Here is a 12,640-nt window from a genome sequence, read left to right on the forward strand (position 1 = left end):
TGCCATCACTACCCAGCAGGCAGGCAGTGTCTTAAAGGTGGAGGATAAAGGATTAAAAAAAAACATTTATATCACACATTATCCCAAGCAAAGATGGGTTCTATGTGGCTTACATTTGAAAATACAGTGAGACAGAATAATAGAATTCAGTTAAATCATAGGAACAAATAGATGGATATGTGTGGAACATGTTCAAAAATCCATAGCCATTAGTATAGGCAGTTATTCAAAGATTATCACATGCACACACTAGAACAGGCATCCATCACATTGCAAAAGTAAACTTCTACAGAGTACATCCAAAATATAATTTTTATTTCTTTATTTCTATCTTCCAAAATTCCAAACAGCAGATGTACAGATCCGTATACTGCACAAGCCGGCAAGTTAGAAAATATAGTGATATTAATAAAAATGCTACCAGCAGTAAAGAATAACTAAGTTGGATGCAGCAGCTCATATGTTTACTTGCTTAGTTTTGACTGTACGGGGATGACAGCTGCGCAGGGAAGGGGAAACTTACATTACCCTAATTGGTTTCGACGTTTTGACGTCACTTGGTCTCCTGTCTATTAAATCGCCTTGGTTGTTGCCCGAATTAAAGATGGCCGCCCAGGATCTCGTGCCTTTTTCCGGAGGCGGGTTTTTTTTTTGTTATGTTACATCGCATTGGTCCGCGCAGGGCACAGGTTTTCTGTGTGGACGCTATGGAGAGCGAGTTGAGATCTTTGGTGTGAGCACTGCAGGCCTGGATGTGGTCGCGCGCTGACGTCGTTTAGTTAGCACCTGCGCGTTCTGGGACGGGAAGTAGTAGTAGCTCTACTCTTGGGGCCAGCAGCAGCGGTTCAAAAACAGAGGAAAAGGGGGGCGTGAGACTGGAGCGCGCGGGACGGCGGAGCAAGGCGCAGGCCGGTGATGGCGAAGCCGCCCTGCCAGGCCCCGGCGGAGGCGCCCCAGCTGCCCACAGTACTTATGTCCGTGCGGGTGTCTGTCTCGTCCGGGAGCGGCGGTGGTGACGAAGTTTTGCGTCTGCAGCTGCTCATGGAGCCGGAGAGAGCTGGAGAATTCCGCCTGACGCTGCGGCACACTGAGTCCAAGGGCAGCAGTAGCATGGTAAGGGGGTGGACGGCTCCAGAAGTACCCTCCTCCAGTCAGGGGGAAATGGCGCTCGCCGCTCAGCGACTTCAGGAAGTCTTTCTGTCACTGTCCTCTCCTTATCAATGTCAGAGTTTAAAATTGCGGCCTGTTCTGCCACCTCCCCCTCCCCCCCCATGTTCTTAAGCACTCAACGTATCAACTTCGGCAGTGCATGTCAGCTGTAGCATCCACAACATAGGATCGCGGAAGTGAAACCGAAAGTCTGTAACAAACAGTCCGTGTCCACTCCAGCTCATTCGTACTGGTGATACAGGACAAGGTGAAATACAGCCAAAATCAGAACAGGTTTAGGCTTCCACTGCCGCCGTGACACCAAAACCCCATCCTCTTCCTAGATCGGCTCCTAAAATTGAAATGGATTATCATCAATGCTACTCATTCCTTGTGTCCCAGGCCTTCAAAATATAATCCTACCTCTTTGTACGTTCAATCGAAAGTGAGTTTCTGCGGATTCGGAAGCACAGGTTTCAAAAGTAAAGGGGAGGGTGTTTGCATTTTGTGCCTTTTTCCTTGGTGAGACACATACAAAATCACATTGTACTGGTCTTTGTGATCCTCTACATAAAGAAAACCAGCCCATACAAAAAAACGTATGAATCGGAGCCATATATGTCAAACTTGTAAAAACAAATAAACAAAACATTTTCTAGAATGTAAACACAAAACAATTACCCCCTACACACAACAGTAAAGCAAAGCTTTCTTTTAATTCTTTCAAAAGGATGTGAAGGTTATACTGTGTTCTCTGAAAATGATTGCATTTACATAGTCTACACGGTTTAGTGAGTCAGTGGTCAATACAGGCATAATAGCAGGATCCAGATACAGGTGTGAGGGCTCTGGATTTTAATTATGTCAGTTCTAACCTCCGCTCTCAAGACAAATCCCTCCTTTCAGTGCCCTTCTCCACCACCGCCAACTCCAGGCTCCGCCCTTTCTGCCTCGCCTCACCCCATGCCTGGAATAACTACCTGAGCCCATACGCCAGGCCCCCTCCCTGCCCATCTTCAAATCCTTGCTCAAAGCCCACCTCTTCAAGGTCGCCTTCGGCACCTAACCACTATACCTCTATTCAGGAAATCTAGACTGCCCAACTTGACATTTCATCCTTTAGATTGTAAGCTCCTTTGAGCAGGGACTGTCCTTCTTTGTTAAACTGTACAGCGCTGCGTAACCCTAGTAGCGCTCTAGAAATGTTTAGTAGTAGTAAGGTGGAGTACATTAAAGCGCCCAGGAAGGAGGACATGATATAGGTTAAGCTCTATAATCCCTTCCACTTACTTAGAGATCCTCTATGCTTGTCCCATTAGCGAATATCCTTTAGAGCAGAGCTCATACTGTGGATCAGCACATCAAATAGAGTCGTAAAACCCACGTTTGGGGGTCAGCCTGGATGGGCTGTCTCCATAGATGCATCATTCTGCACCATGGGGGGGGGGGGGGTCACACACACTTTTATTTGGCCGGGGTCATGGCCACATAAAGATTGAGTACTGCTTTAGTGAGAACGTTGAAGAATGCAGAGATTTTGTTGATCACTGTCAAAATGAAGGTCTCCCAGAGGGTCGGTGACTGCTGATTTTCTGGTTGTATCAAAAAGTACTTATCTAAAAAAAAAAAAAGTAATATCCATTTAAAGAATGGCTTTGAATACAGACACACTGGACTTTATTGTAAGGGTGTGCTTTAGATTGAAAACTTATGTGCAGTGGTAAAAATTCTGTGATATGAACTACGAGCATAGACACCAAGCAGCTTTTTTAGGGTGTCTATTTTCTATGAGCATGGCTACATTGAGTATATATTTTTTTCTGACGCTTTTACACTATTGTGTGTTTTTTGTTTTGTTGGATTAATGAGTATCTTTCCCATCAGTTTATTTCGATTATCCTGCTTTTAGTAGTATAAAATGAAGGGTAATGCAGTTTCTAAAATCCAGTAGGATTACAGGATCTGAGGTAGAATGATGTTACCAGGGTCAAGTCTTAGATGAACCTGATCAGTTTTGTTGACTGCATGGAGAGTGCTAGATGTCACTGGATTTGAGCAAAGGCTTTTGACAAGATGTCTTATAGATAACTTTTTAAATAAATTGAGCAGCTGTGGTATGGGCTCCAGTTACTTGGTTAGAAACTGGTATAATGAGATTCATGATTAGGCAAAGGGTCTTTCTTACCCGCGATGTTTAATGTTTACATGTCTTAATTTTGTCATGGTTTTTTCACCATTAGGGCTATGTTTTCTCATATGCAGACGACATGTTTGTATTAGTACCAGTTAACAATCACATTTCATCCATTTTGTCATGTTTCACCTTATATAAGTAGAATTGAAGATCAATGTACAATATACATCAGTTTTGTTCCTATGTAATTTATAAGTGCAACCTTAAATCAAACAAGCAAATACTATGAAATTTGGAAAATCAAAATAATTTCAAGTGAGCTAAATGGCTATTGTAAAAAAAAAATGGGGGGGGGGGGAGGAAGACCTCATTAAACTGGTGCAATGTCCTTTAGTTACTTAAACCACTTGTTTTTATAACTCATGGCTGTCAATAGTTAAAAAGTAATAATTGGTCAGAAAAACCTCCTTAACAGTGGCCAACATTAGAACATCAAAAGTATACTTAGACAGAAATGCTCTTCTCAGTGTGACAGACTTCAAGGCATCCAGTGTCGCAGCGTTTCCTGCAGCACCGCTCAACATCAAAAGCAAGACAGCAGCAGTCTCTTTCCCGCTGCTCCGCTCCATATCAAAGGCAAGACAACGGTGATCCCTTCTTTAGACTACACCGTGTCTATGCTCCTCCTAGCTCAATTAGTGGCAGACAGGGGTTTACGGCGATGATTAGCTATACATATAAGCGGTGATATTTAGCTGCTATCCGTATAGTTATGCATTATAACTTAGTGGTTCCCTCATGACTGGGGCGCAGCCTGGATGTAATGCACTTTTTTCCTATTTGGCTCCTGTGTTGTGGAATACATTACCGCCTTACCTTAATACTGAATCTAGTTAAAAAAATGTTTAAGTAGGACTTAAAATTATTGGCTTTTCCAGAATATTGTACTAAGATTTCATATGCTCTGAGTATCTGGTGGAGAGTAGGGGTCTGTGGGTCAGAGATAGCAATTCTATTGTTCTTTACTTTCTGTTAGACTTTTACTTTTTACCATTGTGTATTGTTTTATATATTATTTCTTTATTAGTTTTCATATAATACAAAGATATAACATTTTCATATAATACAAAGATATAACAATCTTTGATTGGATATACCAATTCTTAAGCAATATTCTCCAAATGAAAGAAAAAAAAATCACAATATAATAATAAAGTATTGGTTAACAAGTCCACAAATATGGAGAAAATCAATGACTATACCAAAGGAAGTTGGTCTAAGAAGCTTAATTTAACAAAAAGAAAAAAAAAAGCAGGAGGTTATCCCCTATCAAATTAAACCGCTCACATCTGATTCTGCTCCTTATTACCTTGCATATTAAAAAAAATGACGTAACTGATCTGGTTCAAAGAAAACATATCTTTTGTCTTTAAAGAATAATAAACATTTGCAAGGAAATCTCAATTGGAAATGAGCATTTAACCCAATTGATTCTTGTTTCATTTCAAGAAACTTCTTCCTCCTCTGTTGAGTCCATCTGGAAATATCTGGGAAAATTGAAACTTTGCTTCCCATAAATTTAGGATGAATATTTTTAAAATAAAGCCTTAATAAGGCTTCTTTATCTTGAAAAAATACAAATGAAACAAGGTTGCTCTAGTTTTAATTTCCTCTTTAGATTGTTCCAAAAAGTCTGTAATATCCAGTGTTTCTGTTGAAATATCCAGTTGTATTGGAACTTTTTGTTGTGCATTAAGATCTTGTTTTGATTTTACTTCTAGATAATATAATTTCTGAAGAAGTGGAAGAGACTGATCTAAATATTTAAAGTTCTCTTTTAAGAATTTGAAAAACATATTTCTTGGAGTAACATATTGAGATTGTGGAAAATTTAATATACGGAGATTTAAACTTCTTGATATGTTCTCTAAATTTTCTATTTTCCAATACAATACTAATCGGTCTCCTGATATTTGGGCTTGTTCTTGTATTTTAACCATGTCTGTTTCCAAAATAGTCTGTTTAGTTAAGACACCTTCATTCTTTTCTTTTACATCTCTTACTTGAGTAGCATTATTTAATGAGACTGATACAAAAGAGGCACAAACCTTATGCAAGGATTCAAGAGCAGTCCAGATAGATTCTAGTGATATTTCTTGGGGTCTCACAAGAGGCTGAATCGCCGAGGCACACAGAGAAATTTCCTCTTGCAAACCAACAGTTTGAATCCCTTACACTGTTGCCTCCCCCGATGTCATTCCTGTTGTTAGCTTCGGGAGGGGGGGGGGTCTCTTGGGCTTACCCTTCCTTTTCGGCATGCTCATTCTGAAGAACAAGATATATTTTTAGAATTTTGAAGAGAGTGTTCTGTAGGAGGTAAATAAATAATCCTTAGGATAACAGTTACCCACAGATCACTTATACCAAGATTCCCAGATGCAGAAGTCTGTCTAACAAACTCACTAGCTCTGTCTAGAGTGTTATGTATATATAGGAATCTTGCTTCTGGCCCCCACTCCAGGTGTTATTGTTAGAGAAGGGAACACAAGCCACAGTGATATATATTATGTTTATTAGAAGTAAGAAAATAGATAAGATACAAAATAGAACTCTGCACAAGCTTCTCTGCACTATAAATCTCTTACTGATAAGAACACTACCAAAATATACGGTCTAACTGTACACTGATTATCCTTAGACTAAATACCGTAATGATTAGAACAGTACAAATGATATCCTAATAATCCTTATGAGAAAATCACACATCTTATGCAAAATACACAGTAGCAGCTTATTCTCTGACCAAGAGCTGACATAAACCAATCTTACATTAGATAAACCCCACTAACTAACCCCAGACTAGGAAGTAATTCACAGTGATCTCACCGTTCTCCTTATGACAGCTTCAGATGACAGGATTAGATTCCCCAGACACTGTCTTAGCTGTATGTGTCTTAGATGTCGAGCAGGTCTCTCTCTGCAGCAAGCAGGTTTCTGTCCCTCCTTTGGATCTCAGAGTCAATTTCTCCGCCACACGTAATTGCACCAGTTATGCAGGTCACAAGGTTGGTATCAAACACAGTCTCTGGCTCACCCCGAGCCTTGCTGGATTTCTCCTGTCCTCTCACCGGTTGCTCCTCTTACGAGGGTCTCCGCCTTACTACTTTCTTCAGTTCCCGCTTTTCCCAGTACCTCTCGGTCATGTGACTGCAGGAACCCAATTACGATCTCGTCCAATTAGTACCTGGGCGAGCAGAGTTCTTTGTTTTGTGACCTTGAAACTTCTGGTGCTAAGATTGACTCCCTTCTCAGCTTCTCAGGATGATAAAAAAAAAGGGAGGGGGTTGGAACACAGAATGTCCTTGGCTTCAGTGAATCTGCCAGTGTTTTTCCTCAAGCTGAAGCTGGATCTCACTGACACAGTAGGATACATGTCAGAGGTGATAGCATCCATCTTGTTTGTAAAAGGATGCACTAGGCTTGTATGAACCAAAGCCATCACAGGGAAATACCCCTACAGTTCCTCTCACACAACCTGCTTCGTCGCCATCTTGGATTTTCTCCGAAAATATTGATCACTTCTAAGAAGCTTTGTTAGTTTTATTGTAAACCACTTTGATTCTGGATTGAGTGTTATAGCAAGTTCTTACTTTAATAACACATGTTTATGGTTTACTGCAAAAAAACAGTCTTAATGTTGGCTGCATATCCATATATGTTGCAGCTAGTGGTGACTGCTTCCTACAGCGATACTAAAATTTGTCCCTCCTGATTTCCCCTATTATTGTATACTAGTAAAAAAGGCCCGTTTCCAAAACAAATGAAATGGGCGCTAGCATGTGGGGTTTTTTTTTTTTTGTTTTCTTTTTCTGTTTGATATTAAGGGATATTTTTTTTTTTAAAAAGGAAAAGAGTTTTTTTTTTAAGTTGTAAAGTCTGTATGAGTGTTTGTGGTTTTGAGGGGGGGTTGTGGGGGTCTATGGGTGTATGCTATTTTTTGGGGGGGGGGAGGGGTGTTTGGGGGGTAGGGTAGCGTTGTTCTGTATGAGTGTTTGTGGTTTTCAGGGGGGTTGTGGGTGTCTGTGGGTGTGTGTGCCATTTTGTGGGGGGGGGGTGTTTGTAAGGGGGTGTTTGTGGGGTAGGGTTGTTCTGTATGAGTGTTTGTGTTTTTTGGGGGGGGTATTATGGGATTCTGTGGGTGTTTGTAAGAGAGAGATGCAGGTTTTTACTGTTTCAGTTTTTGTATTAAGGGGGTTGGGGGAGGGAGTGTGTGTGTATGAGTGTGAAAGCAAGATGTTGTCTGTCCATGGCAGTGTGTGGCATTTTGGGTGGTGGGCAGTTTGGTTGTATGTATATGTGTTAGTGAGTGATGCTGATTGTCCATATTAGATGTGGGGTTTTTTTGTGGCTGGTAGGGGGTGATTCTCTGCGTGTGAGTGTGATACAGTAATCTTAATTCAGCAGGGCACTCTGATGTGGTATTTGTAGGCACTTGTATTTTTGTTGAAACCAGAGGGATCCGTTGCAGGCAGGCAGTAGGAGTAGATATGGGTTTTTTTTCGAGTGTGGAATGTGGGTGGTGTTCTGTAGGGGGGGCGGGGCTGAGGGCTCATGTGTCTGGAGGTCTCCTTGTAGGCACTGATTTCAGCTGGGCACTCAGGTGGGCTATTATCCGTTTTTTTTAGGGGGGGGGGGTTGGGCGCCGGAGGTTTCCGTTTGGGTGGTTTTTTTTTTTTGGGGGGGGGGGGTTGGTTTGGTTTTAGTGTGGAATGTGGGTGGCATTCTGTAGGGGGGGGCGGGGCTGAGGGCGCATGTGTTTGGAAGTCTCTGTTGTAGGCACTGAACGCCGGCTTGGAGACTCACCGCATGAACAGCTTGCAGAGTAAGGTCCGCGATGTAGTGGTTGTTTAGTGGCGTTCTTCGTCCGCGCTTTCCTCGCGGTTGGTCCCCGTGCTGGTAACTACCCCCTCCTCAGGAAGGGGCGGGACTCGTGTGTGTTTGTTTTTTTCCTGAACGCCGCTGCATTTTCTTCGCTGTCCCACTCCTGCTCCTCTGCAGCACCGGTCCCATTCAAAGGCTTGGTGGTTTCTAAGTCCATGTGAGTGTTTGGGAGGTGGAACCGTACTTTGTGTGCATCACCTGAGGCACAGCCAATCAGCAGCGCGTGGGCGGGTGGAACCGTACTTTGTGTGCATCACCTGAGGCACAGCCAATCAGCAGCGCGTGGGCGGGTGGAACCGTACTTTGTGTGCATCACCTGAGGCACAGCCAATCAGCAGCACGTGGGCGGGGCAAACACTGATGTTCAAAAAGTGGTCTCTGCCGCCTCACTTTAGAACGTTGGGAAAGTGAGGCTTCATTAGAATGTTGGAGGTGTGTTTTATATAGAGAGATGTGTCACACTGAATATCTGATCTTTAAACAAAATGTAATATTAGACAAAGCGAACCTGAGTAAATACACACAGTATTTCTTTTTTTAGTTATTTCATTTATTAGGGAACAAAGTTATCCCAACACCATATCACTCATATGAAAAAGCAACTGCCCCCTAAACTTAATAACTGGTTGCACCACCTGTAGCATCAAATAATTGCAACTGAATGCTCACTATAGTTAGGTATTAGTATTTTTGTTGCTTTTGAGTAATCTGCTTATTCTTTGCAGAGCTGATTTAATTTAAACACTAAAAACATGAAATGTCCCCAAATTACCTCTGGTAAAAATTCCAAAACCTTAATCATACAAACCAGGGTATGATATCCTGGAAATACTCTCAGTGGAGGAATTGACCCAGTAGTACACCAAATCAGCGACTGGCCTTTATGTTTGAACACTTGCATGAACTGCTCATTTCAGGTCCTGCTAGAGCATAACTGTTGGATTCAAGTCAGGACCTTGATTAGTCCAACCCAAAACTTTAATTTTTTTCCCCTCATCATTAAGATGTAGACCTGCTTTTGTGTTTTGGATCATTGTCTTGCTGCATAATCCAATTTACACTTCACCTTCAGCTCACAGCCAGATGACTAGGCATTCTTTAGAATTTTCTGATACAATGCAGAATTCTTAGTTCCTTCAATAAAGGCAAGTTTTTGTCCAGGTTCTGAGGCAGCAAAGCCGCACCATCACACTACCACCACCATGTTTGACTGTTGGTATGATCTTACTGTGGAATGCTCTTATTTGCTTTACAGCAGACATAATAGGACCTGTGTTTCTAAAGATCTCCACTTTTTACTGATCTATCTATAGAACATTATCCCAGAAGACTTGGTGATTATCCTTGTATATTTTGCAAATATGTGACAAGTATTGATATTTCTCTTGGGGGGGTCTTTTACTGTGGAGTCTTAATGCGTGGCTGATGCAATGGACAGTGCAGGGAGGAGGGTTTTAGATTTGTAAGGACCTGGGCAACATTTTGGAAAAGGGGCAGCCAATTCTGGAAGGATGGGCTTCACCTTAACCAGGGTGGGACGAGGCTGCTGGCATCAGCATTTAAAAAAGAGAGAGAGCAGCTTTTAAACTAGAACCTTTGGGAATCCGTCTGACAGTCATTCAGAAACACATGGTTCGGAACAAGGTATCTTTCAAAGATATCACCAAAACAGGGAAGACAGAGTATCCTGATAGTGAGGTTGCAAAAGAGACCATAGTAGATCAGATGACAAGTAAAAATCAGACAAAAGATTGCAGAATTAACACCGTCAACTAATGAGCAAAGACGTAAATAGGAACAACAAACAGTTTGAAATGGGTCATTCCATGCCAGGTGGTCTAAAATTTTAAAAGTTCCCACCATCATGTTCTCCAATTTTGTTCAAATTTTATCTGTTGCGCGAGTCAGGTGTTAAACAAAGTTTCCCAAAATTGGTCGCGACTCATTGGAACATATTTGGATCAATATTCAGACCGCAACAACTTCCATGCAAACAAAGATACGGACTTGAAATTTTGAACAAGCATTATGCTTGTGCTGGACATAATACTGCCAGATTTGTAACTAACCAGCATCTATAACCGCCCTGCAGGATCTCTTCAAAGTTGGCACTGTCAGTGCAAACGGTAAAATGTACCAAAGTTCAAAGCCAATTATTTAAAAAAGTCTGCCTGAATCAGCTTGTGAACAGTATCATCTGAAAGAGAAAATTGTGCTCTACAACACTGATATGTTTTTGTTTTGCAATGCCACCATTAAGTAGCCATTTACTCAGGTCAAAGTATGTTATATTTAGTACACTTGCAAAAAAAAAAAAAAAGGCTCTTTATAACTCAGACTGGTGTATTCTCAAAATAGTCTGGGTAGGATACCATCTTCAGGTATTGGAAGCTGCCTGTGGTTGATTCCTTGGTTATGGCGGTGACTAAGAAGACTATGGTTCCTGTCCAGGGGGGCATGTCCCTCAAGGACATGCAGGATTGGAAGCGCAAAACTGTTAATGGCATTTGAGGTGGCTACCCTTTGCCTTATGGCACAGTGCCTGGATCTAGTGCATGCCTTAAGCTTACCCAACGGGCAGTGGATGCCTCTGTGCCAGGGGACCTGGAGTCCTTGGACTTACCTTTCTCAGAGGCGGGTCTGGCCTACCTAGCTTGTGGTCTTTGACCTACTTCGGGCTTCTGCAAAGTAGGTTGCGCTGGCTGTGTCTGCTCGTTGCTTACCGTGACTTTGGAACTGGGCGGCTGATGTTGACTCCAAGTCAACACTGACCAAGTTTTCCTTTCAGGCAAGCTCCTGTTTGGAGCATTTGGTTAAGGATCTCGGATAATCCAAGTCCTGTAGTTTGAGGATTGGCCTAAGCCGTCTTCCCGTTCTTCCCAGGCTCGCTTCCGTTTCCAGGATGCCAGGTGCTACAGGCTGGGTCATTCCTTGGCCTCCTCCAGGTCCCGGTTTCAGCAACAACAGCCTTTCTTTGAGTCGGGTAGAAAGGGGAGGGGGAGCCCTTCCGGGCCTCGAATGCCTCTCATTCATCTCAGTGAAGGTGTCCTGAGGCCCTTTTTGGGGGTTCATATAGGAGGTCTGTTGTCCGAATTTTATGAGGAGTGGGCCCTAATTACAATGGACCAGTGGGTCCTGGAGATCTTTCAGAAAGGCTGCAAGCTGAAACTTTCCTCCCCTCTCGCACACTGTTTCTCTGAGTCCCCATGTGGCATGTCTCAGAATAGGCAGGTTCGCAACACCCTAAAGGGCCTCTTGTGGCTTGGTGCGGTGGTTCCAGTGCATACAGGGGAAGAAGGTTGCGGCAGATATTCTATCTATTTCCTAGCTTCCAAGAAGAGGGTTCCTTTTGCCCCATCCTGGATCTCAAGTGGGTGAACAAGGCCCTACAAGTGTCTCCTTTCTGGATGGGAACTCTGTGGTTTATGATTGCCTTGGTACAGCCAGGGGAATTCCTCACTGCTCTGAATATCAAGGAGGCCTAATTTCACATTCCCATTTGGGCTCCGCCTAAGCAGTTTCTTTGATTTGCGATTTTGTGGCAGCATTTCCAGTTCTGGGCATGCCGTTTGATCTCTCCATGGCCCCCAGAACCTTTTCCAAAGTGATGGTGTTGGTGGCTGCCTTCCTTCGACATTCGGGCATCAGAGTCCATCTGGACAACAGGCTGATAATGGGCTTCCTCGTTCCAGGCCAGCTTGGAGGCCACTAAGTAGGTGATGTCTCGCAGCTGGGTGATCAACCTCTCCAAGAGCTGGCTGGTTCCTTCTCGGACCCTGGAGTATCTCTGAGTTTGGTTCGACACTCAAGTCTTAAGGATGTTTCTTCCTTCCTCCAAGATTGTGAAGTTGCAGCCGCAGATTGATCGCCTGCTGGCTCTTCCCCCATCCCAGGGCCTGAGACTTCATGCAGTTTCTGGGATCCATGGTGGTGATGCTGGATGTGGTGTCCTGGGTCCGGGCGCATATGAGGCCTCTCCAGTCATCTCTTCTCTCTCGCTGGTCTGCTCATCAGTTTTATGAGGTCTGCCTTCCCTGGACTTGTCTAGCGAGAAGAAAGAAGTAGTAGTTCTAAAAAAAAAACAAAAAACCTTCCAAAATGTGCAAGAAATACAAAATGTTCAATTTATTCACCACTAAAATAATAAATGCATAATTAAAAGCCCGACACGGCCATGTTTCACCTTCTCAAAGAGCTGCGTCAGGAGCTTGAAACAGAACTGTCAATAAACATACAAAAACATATTAGTATAAATGATAAAATAAAAAAATCATAAATTAGAATACAGACCATATGTAAAAACACAAATAATTAACCATCCACATGTGTGCTAAGCCTTATATAAATATATCTTAGACAATGCATACCCCAGTGGTGTGGATAGAATTCTTCATCTACTGGTTTTAAACTACTGAA

General features: G+C 42.7%; 1 protein-coding gene across 1 annotated transcript in view; it reads left to right on the forward strand.

Annotated features, from left to right (window-relative positions):
- The first annotated feature begins 528 nt into the window (after positions 1 to 528).
- SHARPIN (SHANK associated RH domain interactor) overlaps positions 529 to 12,640 on the forward strand; it is a 279,055-nt gene continuing 266,943 nt past the window's right edge. Inside the window, 1 exon segment of the mRNA XM_030220008.1 lies at positions 529 to 1,113. Within this exon segment, the coding sequence (XP_030075868.1) occupies positions 916 to 1,113 (198 nt within the window). The 5' untranslated portion in view covers positions 529 to 915.

This window comes from Microcaecilia unicolor, chromosome 1 (genome assembly GCF_901765095.1).
Source record: "Microcaecilia unicolor chromosome 1, aMicUni1.1, whole genome shotgun sequence".
In the NCBI taxonomy this organism is placed as follows: Eukaryota; Metazoa; Chordata; class Amphibia; order Gymnophiona; family Siphonopidae; genus Microcaecilia; species Microcaecilia unicolor.